The sequence below is a fragment of the Rhineura floridana genome, chromosome 1 (assembly GCF_030035675.1).
Source record: "Rhineura floridana isolate rRhiFlo1 chromosome 1, rRhiFlo1.hap2, whole genome shotgun sequence".
In the NCBI taxonomy this organism is placed as follows: Eukaryota; Metazoa; Chordata; class Lepidosauria; order Squamata; family Rhineuridae; genus Rhineura; species Rhineura floridana.
In genome coordinates, this window is record NC_084480.1 from 220302078 (window position 1) to 220320146 (window position 18069).

Below are 18069 nucleotides of genomic sequence, written 5' to 3' on the forward strand. Positions count from 1 at the left end.
GCACAAGAGTTCAAGCACAATCTGAAGAACATCTTAGTCATGACCCAAGAGTCTAACAGCGATCAGGACTCCAACTCAGAGGCTGCAGTGGCTAAGGAGCCAGACAAGCAGCCAGACTAAGTTCAGGGTCTGCTGTTGGGGATCAGGAGACCACTGAACCTGAGGCTGACAGTAACCACCAAAAGAACTTCCCATATAGCCAGTGTCTGTAGGGCCAGAGCCAGGGCCCTCATGGGCATCTGAGGCTGAGAAACCAAATGCCTCCCACCATACCTCATACATACACCTCCAGCAGGAAGCTATAGAATGGAGGAGGGCAGCCTGTCTTTTGGTTGGAGGGTTGGACCTTGAAGAATCTGAGGTTATTCACAAGGGGGCAGAGCCTGAGAGAGGTGGTTTGGGGGCAGAGGCTTAAACAAATCTCAGTCTGTTCTCAGTCTTTGTTGGAGCAAGTTGCTCACTCAGAGTTATCTGGATTCCTGGCCTGTTTTCTTTCTGTTGTCTGGGATAACTAGCCCAGGCTGCTGTTTTGTTTTGATACAATTCATCACCTTCATGAGTAATAAATTATATATATATATAATATATAGATAGATAGATAGATAGATAGATAGATAGATAGATAGATAGATAGATAGATAGATAGATAGATAGATAGATAGATAGATAGATAGATATAGATATAGATATATATATATATATATATATATATATATATACACACACACCCTGCACTTCAATCGAGTTACCAGGGTGACTTACAATATATTTTAAACACATTTGAACAGTAAATGTGTAAAAGAAGCTACAATCAGAAAATCAGTAAAAGCAGAGCAACAAAAATAAAAAGGTGGAGGTGGCTTTGCTTGGCATAAGACATCCAAATGGAAAGACACTCTGGGGTGACTGTTCCATCAAAGTTGGGGCTCCACCACTATTCTTTGCTGAGGCCCTTCCCCTGAGAACTACCCACTGTACCTCTTCTGATCGTCTGCGGCATTCTTACTCCTGATCTATGAGGCAAATTTTACTTCTTTATTGCATCTGGGACCCATAGTGATTTATGGCTTTCTTGGCACTGGCATAACAAAACTCTCAGAAAGTTTGTGCACATTTGCTATGATGTGTCCAGTGAGTAGTGAGTAAACTGGAAGATAGTACCTGTCGGAAGGATGAGCTTCAACAAAATATCCCGCAAAAGGACAATAGAGTTTTGGCTTCAGATCAGTAATCAGTTGGGCCTTGTAATTCAGCAACTTCTTCCTTTCATTTTTAATAAATTGGGCTTTCTTTTCCTCTGAAAAGCCAAAGTATTTATCAGATCTAGGTTATACTATCAGAAAAACATTGTAATTGTCCTACAAGGATTCTAACACTTATAACTTTCTTCATTATGATTATTATTATTACTACTACTACTATTACCACCACCTCCACCCTCACGCTTGAAGGAGAGTGAGAGAAATTGGAAGAACAATGAAGTAGAAAGTGATCCAGTGAAGACATTGCACAAAACATCTTTACTGAAACATAAGAAAAGATAATTGGATAGCGCAGACATTTTAAAGCTTTAAAGAGTCCTCTGGACCAATTGACATAGTCCTTTTCTTGCTTTGGGTCACCCAGTGTTTATGGTGGTGAAAAATATTGAGTGGTCCATTGTAGCTTCAGGTGCAAAATATCAAGAAAGCAGTGCCAGGGTAGACTTGTTCTTGGGGGGATGTTTTTTGGGGGAGAGGGATTTTTTAGCCTAGGTATTTTTTTGTTTTGGTGGGTAATGTTGCCTGGGTAGATATGTGTGGGGGGGTGTTGGGCTCCTTTGCAGGGCAGAATGTTGCTTGGGTGGGTAACTTTGATTAGTGGGGGATGGGAGAAATGTGCCCATGACAATTTCTCCAATTTTGAAAGAGGCTCAAAATGCTTGGCAGCCCCTGCTCAAGGCTTCAAGTGTGGATTCCTCATAGGGTTGCCAGGTCAGAAGCATGATTTCAGGGGCAGGCCCTAGTGATGTCACAGGGGCGAGCCCTAGTGATGTCATTAAGCATGATACATTAAGCATCAACCACAGTTGCTTGGAGCATACAGTTCACACAAAAACATTTCTCTAATTGGAAATTAAGATAGAAATCTTAGCTAAATGAGGGTGTTCCCAGGTCCAGCTGAAGTGATGGAATCATTCCTTTTCACCTGTTTAGGGACCCTGGGTAAGGAACATTTAATCTAGCCTACTTGCTTCCAGCAAGAAGGGTTTACGTGCCTCCAGTCCAGTCACCAGAAGGCCATTGTACGAAGATGGGATCCTAATGTTGTGAAGGTTAGATGGGAGAACTCAGGGGTAAAGATGGATCACCCTGAAGACTGCAGTTCTAAACACATTTACTAAGAGATCAAGCCCCACAGAATGCAATAGGACTTACTTCCGAGTAGACATGGTTTGGATTGTGCTGTCGGTAAAGCTTGACTAGGCATCCTCTGCAAAGTTATCCATATCCAAGCAGAGTTGGCAACCCCCTGCCTGGAATGCCCTGCCCCTGCCTTTGGCTCACATTGACAGCCAACCCAATTCCAGTTAGTAATAATTGACAGAAGGAAAATAAACATGGTTTGGTCCACCTTCATAGGTAGCGGCTTGGAAACAACATCAACTGCAGCCACACTTCCCAGTATGTGAATTCTTTTTACCACTATTGAGCAAGAAACAAACAGTCATGCAACCAAACGGTGCATCATCAGTGGGTTTAAGGGGGTTGAGCTGAGCGCAGGGAAGCACTGTTGTTGCTTCTGTGGATATAAGGGACAACCAGTCAGGATTCCTAACAAAAAAGCAAAACAATTGATGACATGAGCAAGACCCTATCAGTACATAATATATCTACTCTGAAATCTGTGTGTTGCTGATTTGCTACCAGGTCAAGTTCCGGTGCCACATAGTACTTGTTCTGCTCTTGTAAGAAATCAATCCTTTAGTGTGGCACCACCTATACTTGGAACTCCCTGCCTATTGGCATTAGGCAGACACCTTCATTGTACTCTTTTCAGCACCTGCTAAAAACATTCTTGTTTAGCCAAGCCTACCCAGTAGGGTTGCCAGGTTCAGGGCCTGAGACTGATTCTGTATCTTTAGGAGAAGAGAAAGTCAGCAAAGTGCAGGTGTTCTTGCAACATTGTAATGGGAAAAACCACAAGGTGGAATTCTCCCTTCCCCCTGCACAACTTTTAAAGGTACAGAAGACCTCTTGGAGGCTGGGCCTGGCAATGTAGAAGCTATTATGTTTTTTATCTGTTTTTGTCTCATTGTTGGTTTTATTATTTTGGATGTTTTCAAATACCTATCTTTAACTGTTTCTGCCAATAATTTTATTGTTTTAATTCCTTCTGTAAACCACTTTGAGTTTTTTTTACAATAAAGCTGTGTATAAATGTTGTAAATAAAATACATAATTCACTAATAGGCAAAAAACCTTGTGGTTTAAGAACATACCTATAACCAACAGATTTCTATCAAACTTTAAAAAGCAGGGAAATTAGGCAGCTATAGTGAATGCACCGTGGGAGCAGGAGATCTGACCTCCTCTCTGAGATATTGAAAATAGAAATGGACTGCCTTCAAGTCGATCCCCACCTATGGCGACCCTTTGAATAGGGTTTTCATGGTAAACGGTATTCAGAGGTGGTTTCACCATTGCTTTCCTCTGAGGCTGACAGGCAGTGACTGGCCCAAGGTCATCCAGTCAGCTCCATGGCTGTGTGGGGATTCGAACCCTGGTCTCCCAGGTCGTAGTCCAACACTGACCTGGGAGAGGGGCAGGGAGGGGAGGAGAAGGAGATTGGATGGATGGGCAGAAGGGAAGCCCCTTCTCTTTCCAAAAGCACAACATTGTGAACAGTATCACTGCTTTTCAGCATTTCCCCCACCTTTTTATTCTACAGCAGGTACATGTAGCCCGCCATCCAAATTTAAACTAAAGCTGTCCCTGGCCACATCCACACCAGGCCTTTATTTCACTTTGGACAGTCACAGCTTCTCTCAAAGAATCCTGGGAAGTGTAGTTAGTGAAGGGTACTGAGAGTTGCTAGGAGATGCCCTGTTCCCCTCACAGAGCTTCAATCAGAGTGGCTTGGCTGACTGTTAAACCAGTCTGGCCGCTGGAGCTCTGTCAGTTGAATAGGAATCCATGGCTGTCTCAAGTGAAATAAAGGTCAGATGTGGGTGTGGCCCCCTGATTAGCCAAGCCCAGCAGCAGTGAGGCTTTTAGAAAACTGACAGTTGGTTCGTACTGAGCATGCCCCGTGTTATGATTGACTTCCAGCCAAAATTTATTAAATTAATTAAAAATCAGCCAGGCTTTTTTTAACTTTTAAAGTGCAGAAGATGAAGGTCAGAGTATGGAGCAAGGTCAGTGTTAGGAGTACAGGTACTCTGTGAATATGGCTGATTTTTAATGAATTTCAACAGATTATGAAAACTCAGAGAGAGAAAAGTCCAAAAGGGCTCTGGGTTTTTTTCCTCTCTTTTTAGACTTTGAACTCTAGATTCTCTCTGACTCTTTTGTGTATCGCCATGAAAATTGAGAGGGTTGTTAAGCAAGCGTTTCTGAGTTCAGAACTATAAATTTTGCAAGGTTTTGTTTTGAAATGAGCTTATGGGAAGCATCAGAATGAGATGGGGGTATTTTTAATTTAACATTGCGGAATGTGAAAAACCCACGCTGACTATAGTATACAGCCACTCTTGTGGCTGTATAAATACATTTTGGAGTCACTGCGGCCCTTGTATCTCTTTCCACTTTTAAGTCTGCCTTATACTGACTCAGGCCATTTGATACCATCTAGCTTAGTAATGATGGCATGGACTAGCATTGGCTCTCCATGATTCCAGGCAATAATGTTTTCCAGAGATTGGATTTTGGACCTTACCAGGCAAAGCATATGCCCCACCACTGAGCTACAGCCCTTCCCCTGTTTAAAAAAGTATCTTTTAAAATGGTTCTTTTCAGTTCACTAATGAATACACAGGAAACCTAGTGCAAATCCACACCATTCATTTAAAGCACATTTGACACATGTTTGAAGCACATGAATCCTACCACAGAATCATGGGAACTGTCATTTGTTAAGGGTGATGGGAACTATAATTGTGAGGGGGAAACTATAATTCCCAGGATTCTTTGGGGGAAGTCATGTGCTTTAAATGTGAGTTGGATGTGCTTTAAATGTATTGTGTGGACTGACTTCATAACCTTTGCCTGTGTGTAAATTGTTTTAATTAATTTTTAAAAATGGAAATCAGCTATAAAGTTTACTGGGTGACCATGGGCTACTTACCATCTCTCAGCCTAATCTGCCCCTCAGAATGAAAACAACAGAGGGGGACCATGACCACTCAAGGAAGAAGAGCACACTTAAAATGAAGAGAAAATAATAATATACAAACACAGTGTGAAATCAGATAGTTATCAGAACATAGTATGAAAAAATATTTATATAAGCATGACTGTCAAAGATATTTATTATTTACATAACCTGTAAAGATATTTATAGTACAATCCTATGCATGTTTACTCAGAAGCAAATCCCAATGTATTCAATGGGGCTTACTCAAACAAGGAACTGCAACCTCAAGCATTAAGGAATTTCACCCACCCTACCAAAAATTTTTTTTTTTACAATAATTTTTATTCAAATTTTCATAAAACATACAAAACAAAATCATAAAACATTCAAAGACAAAAAACAAAACAAAACAAAAATGATTAAACAAAAAAATAAAATGTTGACTTCCCATTTGTCGCAGATCAAATCAGTTGTAGGTCTACAATATATAACAATCCTGTCTCTTAAATTATATTATAAGATCACTTTCCTCCAGTAGTTATCTTAATTAATCATCAAATCTCATAAACATTACTTTATTCTTTCCACAAAAAGTCAAAGAGAGGTTTCAATTCTTTAAGAAATATATCTATCAATTTTTCTCCAAATAAACATGTCGATTAATCCATCTCAATAATAATAATAATCTTATTGTCATAACCATAGTCCAAATAAACATATCGATTAATCCATCTCATCAAAATCTGTTAGGTCCAATAATTTCAATAGCCATTATTCCATTATCCATATTAATTCCATCTTCCATCTTCAATAGTCCTGTTAAGTCCAGTAATTTCAGTGTCCAATCTTCCATTATCAGTATTCCATAATAATCTTGCTGTCATAGCCATAGTCATATAATAAGAGTCTGATGGGAATTTCCTCTATCCCAAATATTTTCTTGCCATCAATTCTGAATAAGTTGCTGAAATATTGTTGTAAAGTCATATCTCTGTTCTTTTTTACAAAATGCACTGGCTCATCTCTTGAGAGTTTTTCCATTGTCACATGGCTGCAGTTAATTCCATATATTTTCTCTATATCAAGCTCCATCACGTCATTCCAGTCCAGAAGATTATCCAAGCCATTGATAACTTTATCTCTAATATCTTCATTAAATTCTTCAGAGATAATGTTAAATTCCAAACAGTAGATTTTATTTCTAATATCCATAAACTCCAGATCTTTTTCCAATTCCACATTTGTTCCAATCTCCAGGGCTTGTATCTTCCCTTTATTTTTTCTTTTCTCATCTCTGATCTCATTCTCCTCTCTCACAGGATCCCCTATTTCTTTAAGCTCCTGCGTCATTTTGCTCAGTTCCATTTTCAGCTCCTTACTGCCCTGTCGCAGGGTTTGTTTCGTTATCTCAATCTCATCCATTATTTTCTGAAACATAATTACTTCCAGATTCTCAGCCACTTTCTTGATTGCCATTTTTAAAACCACAAAAACAAAACAAAACAAAAATAAAGAAGAACCACTTCTTATTTCAGCAACAATTGGGTTAATATTCCAGGCTTGATGACATCACAGTATAAACAGAGCAGCCTGCCTTATCTCTCTATGTTCAAGAATACAAAACAAATTTAGTTCCCAGCATCAAAACAGTTAGTGGCGTCGTGAAGAAGCAGATTCGTCAAAATAAAATAGACCAAAAAGAGAATAGTCCCAGACAATATAATGTTCCTCGGAATAGAAATCCCTCTTCTGTTTATATCTTTAGAATGCACTTCCAGGACAGCTTTTTGCAATAGAAACAGAGATAAGCTGTTAATTTCGTGAATAACAGAGAAGAGTTATAGCTCACCCAGAAGTTCTTTAAAGCTGATTCATTTGACAAATCTCTTTTTGCTGCAACAATTTAAACCAAGTAAAAAAAAAATAGAAAGAAGGGTGCTTGCCTGTTAGTCCGTTTTCTCTTTGAAGAAAAGATAAACGTATCGCATTAATCAGATAGAGCTTGTTTGGAAGTCCGTCCGGCATTGCTGGCTGGACCTTTTCTCATAAATTAATGAAATCCAGTCCTCCCACCCAACAAAAACAGGCTTTTGAGGTTGATCTCTACGTTTCTCCCTGCCCGGGAGAAATTTCATCAGTAAAAAAAAAAATGTTCTGACTGATTTATATCTGAATAAGCTTCTTTTGAGGCGGGAGCCCATCTCAAAAGCAGGCACAAGCGAAGTCACACTTCCCGGAAGTCCCCCACCCTACCAAAAATTAAGAATCATGCCACTTCAAGCTGTTTTGCATTTTTTTTACTTATTTTTTATAGTTATTGGATTTGAAAGGGATTCATCTCTTGTTGTGAGCTGCCATGGTTTCCAGTCGGCAACCCTAACACACAGGGTTTATTTATTTATTTATTTTATTATTTGATTTATATCCCACCCTTCCTCCCAGCAGGAGCCCAGGGCGGCACACAAAAGCACGAAAACACTTTAGAAATCATAAAAAGAGATATTAAAATACATTAAAACAAAGCAACTTTAAAACCATTTTTTAAGAAAGCTTTGAAGATTTTTTTTAAAATAAAGGTTAAAAACATTGTTTAAAAAAAGGTTTAAAAGCATATTAAAAAGGCATATTTTTTTTAAAAAAGTTTAATTAAAGGTTTAATTTAAAAAGGTTTAAAAGCATATTAAAAAGGGTTCTTGGAAAGACACCATAGGCACACACCCTGGAGATGTAAAATACATATACCCCATATGAAAGTTCATTTTCAAAACCAGTTGGTCATTGCAGAACATTTAAAAAAATCGGTATTATTTTCCTACATAAGAAAAGTAAGCCTTACCTAATTGCTTTAAAGATAGGATTAGAGTAGAGAAAGATTTTACAACACAAACACAATCCTTTGCTATGTTCACTCAAAATTCCCATTAATTTACAGCACAATCCTAACCATGTTGCTCAAAAGTAAGTCCTATTGAATTCAATGGGATTTTCTCCCAGTATGTGGGATTAGCATTGCAGCTTTACTCCCAGACAAGCATGTATAGTATTAAAGCTTCACATTGGAAGGTTTTTAAAACACCACCCTCTTCAACAGTCCAGGAAAATTTAAACTTGTTTGACTCCTCATAATTAGAAAAACATAACACATTGTAATGGCATTTAGACCTCCTACACACAAGAGAGAAAGAGACTTTAGCTTACTCAGTTTATGCGATTTTCAGACAAGCAGGAAAAAACAAGTTTTCTGGACTTGCAGTGGGTTCTAGCTATTGTTTGGAGGTCAACAAATCCCTCGTCAATCACAACCCTGACTTCACTTCGAGACTACAGATTTGAAAAGGCGGGGTTAGAGCAGCCAGGTACTTAACAAGTCAGCTATTTAACAAGTTGTGGGGGGTTTTTTTTACATTCTGGTGTATATCTCTTGAACCAGACCACCTATAAACTTTTTTTTTAATGAAAGCTGAAAGTCCAGGGATTGAGGTGACTCACCCGGAGACCTGGAGTTAGTTGTTGTTATGTGCCTTCAAGTCAATTACAACTTATGGTGACCCTATGAATGAGTGACCTCCAAGAGCATCTGTCATGAACCACCCTGTTCAGATCTTGTAAGTTCAGGTCTGTGGATTCCTTTATGGAATCAATCCATCTCTTGTTTGGTCTTCCCCTTTTTCTATTCTCTACTGTTTTTCCTAGCATTATTGTCTTTTCTAGTGAATCATGTCTTCTCATTATGTATCCAAAGTATGATAACCTCAGTTTCATCATTTTAGCTTCTAGTGACAGTTCTGGTTTAATTTGTTCTGACACCCAATTATTTGTCTTTTTTGCACTCCATGGGATCTGCAAAGCTCTCCTCCAACACCACATTTCAAAGGAGTTGATTTTTCTCTTATCCACTTTTTTCACTGTCCAATTTTCACATCCATATATAGAGTTCAGGAATACCATGGTCTGAACGATCCTGGAGAGGACCCCAAAAATCAAGAGTTTCTGGGCAAAAACTGGAGAGTTGGCAACCCTAGTTCCTCATATGGGAGAAGATCCCAGAGTATAGTCTGAAGACAAATGAAGCTACCACCTTGCTGAAGCTAAGCTGGTCTGGGTCTGGTCGGTACCTAGATGGGAGATGTCTGGGAGCCCCATGTATAAATAATAGTAATAATAATACTATTGTACTGCATTATTTAAAAACTGGCTGAGATTAAGGTGGCCATGTGAAAAGGCACAGGGTGCTCTCGTACCTTTAATAGTTGTGTAGTAGAGGAAATTTCAGCAGGTGTACTAGGGATGGCGAGAAATTGATTCAGCTTGCATTTAAAAGAGAGTCTATCAAATCTGCATTTTCCAAAACAATATGAGAACCAAAACCCAGCTCATCCTTTGAAATGCACACTTAACTGAATTTTGTAGTCCAGTTTTCCAACCAATGTCACAAAAATGCACATCAGAGGAAAGTGTGTATAAAAATGACTTTATTTATGAAATTAACATACCAAAATGCATTATATTCGGGAAAGTTGCTTGCAAAAATGTGTACATTAATCAAAATTGCATACTCAAAACTGCAAAGGGCTTTTAAGTGGAGACCATATCCCAGTCTGTATCTGTATTGGAATTGTTTTAAAGATGTTTTTAAAGATTTTTTAAAGATGTTTAAAAATTGTTTTAAAGAAGTTTTGTTTTTTAGGTTATTTTTGAAGATGTTTTTAGTGTTTTATCACTTGTTGATTGATGCCCTGGGCTCTTCTGGAGGAAGGGCAGGATATACATTTAATAAATAAATAATTATAAAAACATGTTTATTAGGAGAAATTTGCACTAAAATGCTGAAGAATTTTCATGTGTTTTTTTAAAATGCAAATTGCTGCAGAAATGTGAACTGAATTTAAGATAAGAAAAATGAGAAACTGAAAGAACCAAAATAGACAGATTCTTCTATCCCTAGGTCTAGCTTGTTCCATCTTCCAAACACATATTAAAGGTACAGGAATAGAGTCCTATTTTTCATAGTCAATTTAGGTGGGATTCAAAGAACTACTTTAGCCTCCCTTTCCCAAGAGCTTAGGCATGCCCCGTGGGACTATTTTGCTTTGAGCATCTGACACGATCACAAACTGCTTACAAAACTCCTCTCAGTTACACAAAAATATTGTTGTGTGGCATGGAGAAACACAAGTCCAAAGTACTCTTTGCCATGCACAATGTTGTATTGTACTGTAAAATATGCAAAGGCTTGATTACTAGAAGAACAATAAATGAATAAAGACAATGAATACAGAAACAAATATTCACGCCTAACAGAGCAACCTGTTTACTCGATGGAGCTTACTCTTAGGTAAGTGTATACAGGATGCCAAGCCTAAATTTTGCTTTTCACACATGCAGAACACTTATGATTTATTTATTTTTTTATTTATGAAATATTATTTATTTATTCATTTATTATTTTATTTATATCCCGTCCTTCTTCCCAGTAGGAGCCCAGGGTGGCAAACAAAAGCATTAAAACACTTTAAAACATCATAAAAACAGACGTTAAAATATATTAAAACATCTTTTAAAACATTTTCCAAAAAGCTTTAAAAGCATCTTTTTAAAAAAGGGATTAAAAACATCTATTTTTTTTAAAAAAAGGTTTAAAAACATCTTAAAAAGCAATTCCAGCAGACGCAGACTGGGATAAGGTCTCAACTTACAAGGCTTGTTGAAAGAAGAAGGTAGCTACTGTATAACTTATATTTTCTACCTGAAGACTAGCTCTGTGAAACTTGCTAGTGTTTGTACATGTGCTTTTACCAACAGAAACTTTTCCTAACAATTATTCGCTGACTTCTACATCAATTCACACATTCATGTTCATCACTCCAATGAGTGCCACACATGACCTGCGCATGTGTGAAACAGCCACCACAGATCAAACAACACAGAGCTTTTGCTTAATCTCATGTTGCCCCCATGTTTTTCCATGGGGGAAGTTCACACATTCAGCTGCTGTGTGAATAAGGACCATGCAGGTAAACTTGTTCATCTCTCAAGAAATAAGAGCGTTAACTTGAAAGAAAAAGTGTTGGCCAATGGAGGTTTCAAAATGATCTAAAATATGTTAGCATTTCATTACCAGTAAATTTTCCTCCACTGAATATCATTGGGAATCCAGATGCTCCACCTGCAAAGTCGCTCATCATAAGGTCAGCATTCTCAGGAAGCTTTCCACCGTTAGGCCTGGTGCAGTCAACTGTATTCAGAATTTTGTGCCCTATGCAAAAAGAAATTCTCAATTAAAATCAAATCCAACAAAAAGCTCTACTGTGTTTTACCCTCATCCCAGCAAGTCCAGCCCCAAATTGGCTGAGACTTCAGAGGATGTTGATAGGACCTACTGTTGGCACTAGTACCCTTTGTTGGAAACCTTCTGAACTATAAAGGAACAAGAATTGTAACGTTTCTTTACTTCACAACAACCTCAGGTACAAATAACTTCAAAGTAGATCAAAGCTGGAAAACAGAAAAATCGTTCTAAATCATACAGAGCATTTCAATTATTGTACTTTTTTATTTGAAACGAGGTATAACAAATCTATACTAAATTCATTGGCTATGGAAAAAGAAATTACTGTTATATTCATGTACCTTTATATTCAACAATGATGCACGTGTCCATTTCAGGATGTATACCATCCATCAGTATCATAAATCTAAGATTCTTGTCCACCTTGAAAGAAATCAAAGTATACATTACTACAAATTTTGACATGAACATTCTTTCTCCTCTGGCCTTAGAAAACAGCATCTATTAGACTTTTCCTCTCTTAGACTTTTTGTTGAAAGATCAAAATAAAATGATGATATTGGGATTTGACGATTAACTAAGACAGCCTATGGAGAAAAGTGATCCTGTATGTATACATTAAGGGACAGGTTTGATGTATATTATATACTTATAGCTGATCTGCGACAAATCGGAAGTCAACTATTTTATTTTTATTTTTTTTTGTTGTATTGTTATGTTTTTTGACTTTGTTTTGTTTGTCTTTTGAAAAATTTGAATAAAAATTATTAAAAAAAAAGAAAGAAAACAGCATCTATGATTGGCTATAGTCCCTAAAAGTGTTATTGAAATACAATCTAGAAAGGCCTCTGTTGCCCTTATCATCACACTATAGGAAGACAAGGGTTTCTTTATCCTTTCATTCTGTTATCTATTGTGCTGCAAGTCATCTTTTGTATCTTTTTAGTTTGAAAAAAAAAGTGGGACATGATTGAGGCTTAAAAAATGAACAATGGACAGAGAGAAATTTTCCATTCTCTCTGCTGATATCAGAACTTGAGCTGACCCAAAGAAGTTGATTGGCATGGTAGCAGATTAAAACCAGACAAAATAAGGTACTCTTTTCAAAATGTTCAATTTAATTATCTGGCTATGATTTAATTTGTTTATTGCTACTGATGCTGTTGTTTTATCTGTTCTTTTTCAAGTTTATTATATACCCTGCCCTGATACTACATTCTGATGAAGACACATGGCGTTCACTACCATAGCCCATGATATGGAACTTGTCACAAGTAATCATACCTGCTGCCAAACTCCAAATGGAACAATATTAATATTGGTTAGCTTTACATCACTCTGGTCAAGGTACCAGAACACAGGCCGTTCTGTCTTTCCAACATAAATGGGCACATCTGGCCTCCGCTCAGCAAGTTTCTTCAGTGTAGGGTAACTAGAGAGTAAGAAAAAGAGAACAAGAAAAAGCTTGACTAGGTAAAAACAATTACTAGCCTAATCCTCAAGTCCCTCTACTGGTGTGTGAACTATGGCTGTATACATGCCCTACATTTAAAGCACATAACTTTCCCCCAAAGAATCCAGGGATCTATAGTTTACTCTCCACGGAGCTACAATTCCCAGCAGCCTTACCAAACTACTGTGCACAGCATTCTTTGGGATGGCCACATGCTTTAAATATGCTTTAAATGCATGGTGTGTATGCAGCTTATATCTAGCAAAAGGCACTCAAATGCAGGGAATCAGGATTCCAGAAGAGAGAGTATGGGAGGCAGAGACCACCTCAAGGCTGCTTCAGCTGGACTAGCCCCTTCCCTGCCTCTCCCTAGGATAAAGTACTATCAAATGCCCCATGGGATGGATCCTGATGTGTTTCTAATATGCTAATATTAAGTTGGTGACCCTGAGAGGTGGGATACAGATGCACCTCTTTACCCTTGCCTTTGACACCCTATTTTGTGATTTTAGGTTGTTTTTAATACTGTATTTTAAAATTGTTTTAACACACTCTGGGACCTTTGGGTGAAGGGTGTGTAATTAATAATAATAGTAATAATAATAAATTGCAATAAAATAATCAACTTTCAAATGCTATGATGCATATCTTTACTACCATGACTTCAAAATAAAACAAGTTAGATTTAGATTCCTTGTCCTGATGTAAGCAAAGTATATTGTGACATCAGCTGCAAATGACTTGAATGTTCCTCTTTCAAAGAGACAAGGATGCACATGAAGCTTTTGTTCAGAATGGTATCTCAACCTGGACTTGTGTTAGGTTGGACTACCTTAAGTCTATTGATTTCAATGAGTCTCCTCTGAATATGACTTGAATACCACTCAAAATGCTGAATTCCAAAGGCTGATTCACACTTGTCAGCAGTCACATGAGAGCTATATTCCCTGCTTCTCATACTGCTCTAGCATTTCCACAACTATGGAAAGGCTAATGACATTCTTCCTTACCTCATAAGTGTCATACAGGTGGCAAAACTTTAGCCTGAAGGAACCTTGGTGATTGTCCTATCTGTGGGTTCCTTTGTGCCTGTTACCAGAGCAGTGAGAGAAAGCCATGCAGCTTGCACACCACTGCTAGTGTGACTCAGCCCCAAGGGGACTTAAGATGCAAGCATAACTGTTATCACGTGCACAGGTACCTGAGATGATCAGAATGCATGTGGCTGATGTAAATGAGATCTGCACAACATAGTCTTTCCAACCAGTCACTGGGCGGCTCATGAAGTAACCACCAACCACGTGCAAAGGCAGGGCCAATTAGCCATGGATCAAATATCATTCTTTTGACTCCTAGTTTAAGGTCCATACATGCATGAGTTAGATAAGTTACCTAAGAGCAGACAGAAACCCAAGAATCAGACTGATCAATCTTGTTATGTTCTGTGTACCTGAAAAGGAACCCAAATTGTCTGGTAAAAAAATAGGCAATCCCACCCAAAAACAATGTAATGAGGACTGATAATGCTCAGTAGCCACAGGATGACAGATGGAAAAGAGAAAGTGGAACACAGTTGGGGGAGGAAGAGAGAGAAAATTGGAGCACCCTACTTAGAGGGAAGGCATCAATCAGTGGTGGGAAAGCTGTAGACGCCCAACTATTGTTGGACTCCAGTTCCCATAATCCCTGACCACTGGCCACATTGGCTGGGTTGATGGGAGTTGGAGTCCAGCCACATCTGGAGGTTCCTCACCCCTGGCCTAGATGGAACCCTGAACAGGAGCACTTCTTTTAAGAGAGAGGATACACTGTATAATTTTGATGCACATTCCAGTTGTGGCATCTATTAATTAAATGCATATTTTGTCAGCTCAAACCTATGCTTGAGAAAAATATCCAAGATATAAAGAACTGCATATTCTGTGAGCCCCAGGAAACCTGAGACATGAATTTCTCGAACAGTAGCACACTTTCTCTGTCTCTCACACAACATATCCATAACATGCTGAATGGGAAACTCCTTCAAAATCAGCTTGCAATAGGGCATGAATGTTGCATGTTCAAAGAAAAGAGAAAAAGGCAAAATATTCCACTGACCTAGGACAACGCCTTGCATGAATCTAAGCATCTGGACTCTGCCAATATTTGATGAAAAGCATTGTCAAGTTAATTTGAATAAAAACATGTACAGTAGTTACAAATGTCAAAGTACATCCAGAGTTTTGGGAGGGGGGGGGAAGAAGAAATTCAACATTCACAAAAACAAATTCAATTTCAAATAGATCTATATTGCATTCTGTACTGTTTATACTGTAAGTGAAACATAATTTACCATAAGACTGCTGATCATCATACACCAAGTTTATAATTTTATTAACCCAATTATTTTAATCACTTTAAGTAAAAATATTTATCTAAAGCAGGGTCCACAAACTTTTTCAAGCAGTAAGCACATGTGGAATTCTGGAGAAAGTGCTGCTGGCACCAGTCAAAAAAGTGGCTGCTGTGGGATGTGGCAATTCACAAATGGCTGTTGCCGCATATAAAAGAAAAAGAGAATCACAAAATGGTGCAAACATGGAAGTGCATGCTTTGAATAAATGTTTTTGTACCATGGCAAGCTCTGGAAAAGTGATTTTACAGGGCAATCCATATGCTTCCATGTCAGCTTTAATATTTTGGTGGTTTGGGAGGATGCCTTGTAAAACTCGTGAGGATCCATGCCTTGGATCCATGGACTGTACTTTAAAAATCATCTATCTGACACTTGTCAATACCACCATAGCACAAAACATATACCCGAGGCATGGATCCTCATGATTTTTACAAGGCACTCCCAACCACCACCAAATTAATGGGGGTTGGGGGGTATGAAAGCAGCCAAAATGGGATCATAAATTGAACATATTCATTGGATTGAACCCACAAAAAAGATTCAGAGATGTGCCCTCAGCCTGGTGGTTATTCCCCACAGAAGATAAAGTAATGGGGTGGCGATAGAGAGAAGGGTTCAGAAAGAAGTTGGGGAGCCATAGGCCTCACTGTTTTATTTGGATGGACTGCAGAACTGTTCTCCATCATCTCCCCATAGTGCCTTTTTGGGATCAAATCTTGAAAAGATTTCCACCCCCTTTCTTCAGATTATGTATGGCATGTAGAAAGTTTTTCTCCCTCTCACATAACACTAGAACTCATGGACATCCAATGAAGCTGAATGTTGGAAGATTCAGGATAGACAAATTACGTCTTCACACAGCACATAGTTAAAACTATAGAATTCCCTACCAGAAGAGGCAGTGATGGCCACCACACTTGGATGGCTTTAAAAGAAGATTAGACAAATTCATGGAGAATAAGGCTATCAATGGCTACCTGCCAAGATGGCTATGTGCTCCCTCAATGGTTGGAGGCAGCATGCTTCTGAATACCAGCTGCTGGAAATGGCAGGAGGGGAGAGTACTCTTGCACTCAGGTACTTCTTGTAAGCTTCCCATAGGCATCTGGCTGGCCACTGTGAGAAGAGGATGCTGGACTAGGTGAGCCATAGGCCTGATCCAGCAGCCTCTTATGTTTTTAGAGAGCCCAATGGCCTTGCCTCTTGGCTGCTTCAGCCCAAAATGTGCAGCTGGGCAGGGAACGTCCCTCCTTTGGCTGACCCCAGAGGAAAAAAGGATGCCCAATGGGCTTTCTGCACTGCCAAAAACATTCTCCCTGCTTCATCTGCCCCCCCATTGTGCTCCCCAAAGGTCTCCCTGCACCAATATTGCCACTTCTCTTTCATACATTCCCTACCTTTCTGTTCTACACAAGTTATCCACCATTTTCTGTTCTCCTCTGGCCAGCAGTGAAAAGTGAAGGGAGGACGTCCAATGGTCAGCTGGGCAATGGGCATACTTAATCTTTGTGTGGAAGCCCAAGAGCAAGAAGGAACTGCTCAGAACATGGAGATCAGAAAAAAGCGTAGCACTGGCCAATTGTAGATCCATTAGGTTCAGGTCCCCTCGCAGACACCTGGGAAGATCTTGGTGAGCATTTGCAGGCCCCTCGGGGCTGCACTGGGGACATTAGAGCAACCTGATGCCCTCCAGAAGTTTTTGGACTATAACTCCAATCATCCCTGACCATTGGCCATGCTGCATGGGGTTGATGGGAGTTGCAGTCCAAAAAGCATCTGGAGAGCACCAGATTGGCGAAGACTGGTGTAGGAGTATAACCAGTGCTCTAAGTGAGGCAGGAGTGGGGTGAGATGCTGTCTAATTACTTTGCAGGCAGACTTTAAACAGATTTAAAACAACCCTTCTTTGTTTTGTCCTATTCGGAAACCAAACCATCTCCCTTTCTCCCGTCCTGTCCCCCACTTCACGTACCTATAGCTATTTTGAGGGGGGTAGCTGTGTTACTGAAAAAAGAAAAGTCTTGTGGTGTGCCACCAACAGAGACTCTTGCACCACTTTGAAGGCATAATATCTATGATGGCATAATGTTTTGTGGAGCACAATCTGCTTCATCAGATGCAAGAATTAGTTTTTCCAACTGTGGATACCTCCAGACTGTCAGTATTTTGCACAAGGGATTCAAATGAACACCGGGATGTTAGGTTTGCTCGATTAAAGGGCTCTGTCACCCTAGTGTAACAAATCCATTTTTTAAAAAAGAAAGAACATACTTTTTGCAGTTTAGAAAGTGATGGAGAAATGCACTGAAAAGTGTGGAATGAATGGATTATTACTGGGAAGACGTGTAAAAACCACACATGCAAATGAGGATGAATGCTCATTGCATATAACCATCCCATAAACAAAACAGAACAAATGTTCAATAAAGCCCAGGCATAGTCAGGGATGAGGGATACATGAGGGATACGTTTTGTGCAAGCAAATCAGGATGAACGCTGAATAAACAGGTCATCCAGAGGCACCCTATAGCAAGTTTTTGGGAGTTTCTGAACTGATTTTCTCACTATGCAGTCCTAAACAAAGTGGCCACAAACCTT

At 39.0% G+C, this 18069-nt stretch overlaps 1 protein-coding gene and 1 long non-coding RNA gene across 10 annotated transcripts in view; one reads left to right on the forward strand and one right to left on the reverse strand.

Annotated features, from left to right (window-relative positions):
• Positions 1-13709, forward strand: part of LOC133368998 (uncharacterized) — a 33156-nt gene extending 19447 nt beyond the window's left edge. For all 4 annotated transcript variants that reach the window (XR_009758803.1, XR_009758802.1, XR_009758805.1 and 1 more), the window contains 2 exons: positions 12570-12717; positions 12811-13709. This is a non-coding gene — a long non-coding RNA (uncharacterized LOC133368998). The remainder of the gene's footprint in view (positions 1-12569; positions 12718-12810) is intronic.
• Positions 1-18069, reverse strand: part of LOC133368967 (cytidine monophosphate-N-acetylneuraminic acid hydroxylase-like) — a 149707-nt gene that overhangs the window by 21282 nt on the left and 110356 nt on the right. For all 6 annotated transcript variants that reach the window (XM_061593732.1, XM_061593741.1, XM_061593723.1 and 3 more), the window contains 5 exons: positions 14278-14468; positions 12908-13055; positions 11965-12046; positions 11453-11590; positions 1162-1297 (listed from right to left, as the gene is read on the reverse strand). In XM_061593732.1, coding sequence (XP_061449716.1) covers positions 1162-1297; positions 11453-11590; positions 11965-12046; positions 12908-13055; positions 14278-14468 — 695 coding nt within the window. The remainder of the gene's footprint in view (positions 1-1161; positions 1298-11452; positions 11591-11964; positions 12047-12907; positions 13056-14277; positions 14469-18069) is intronic.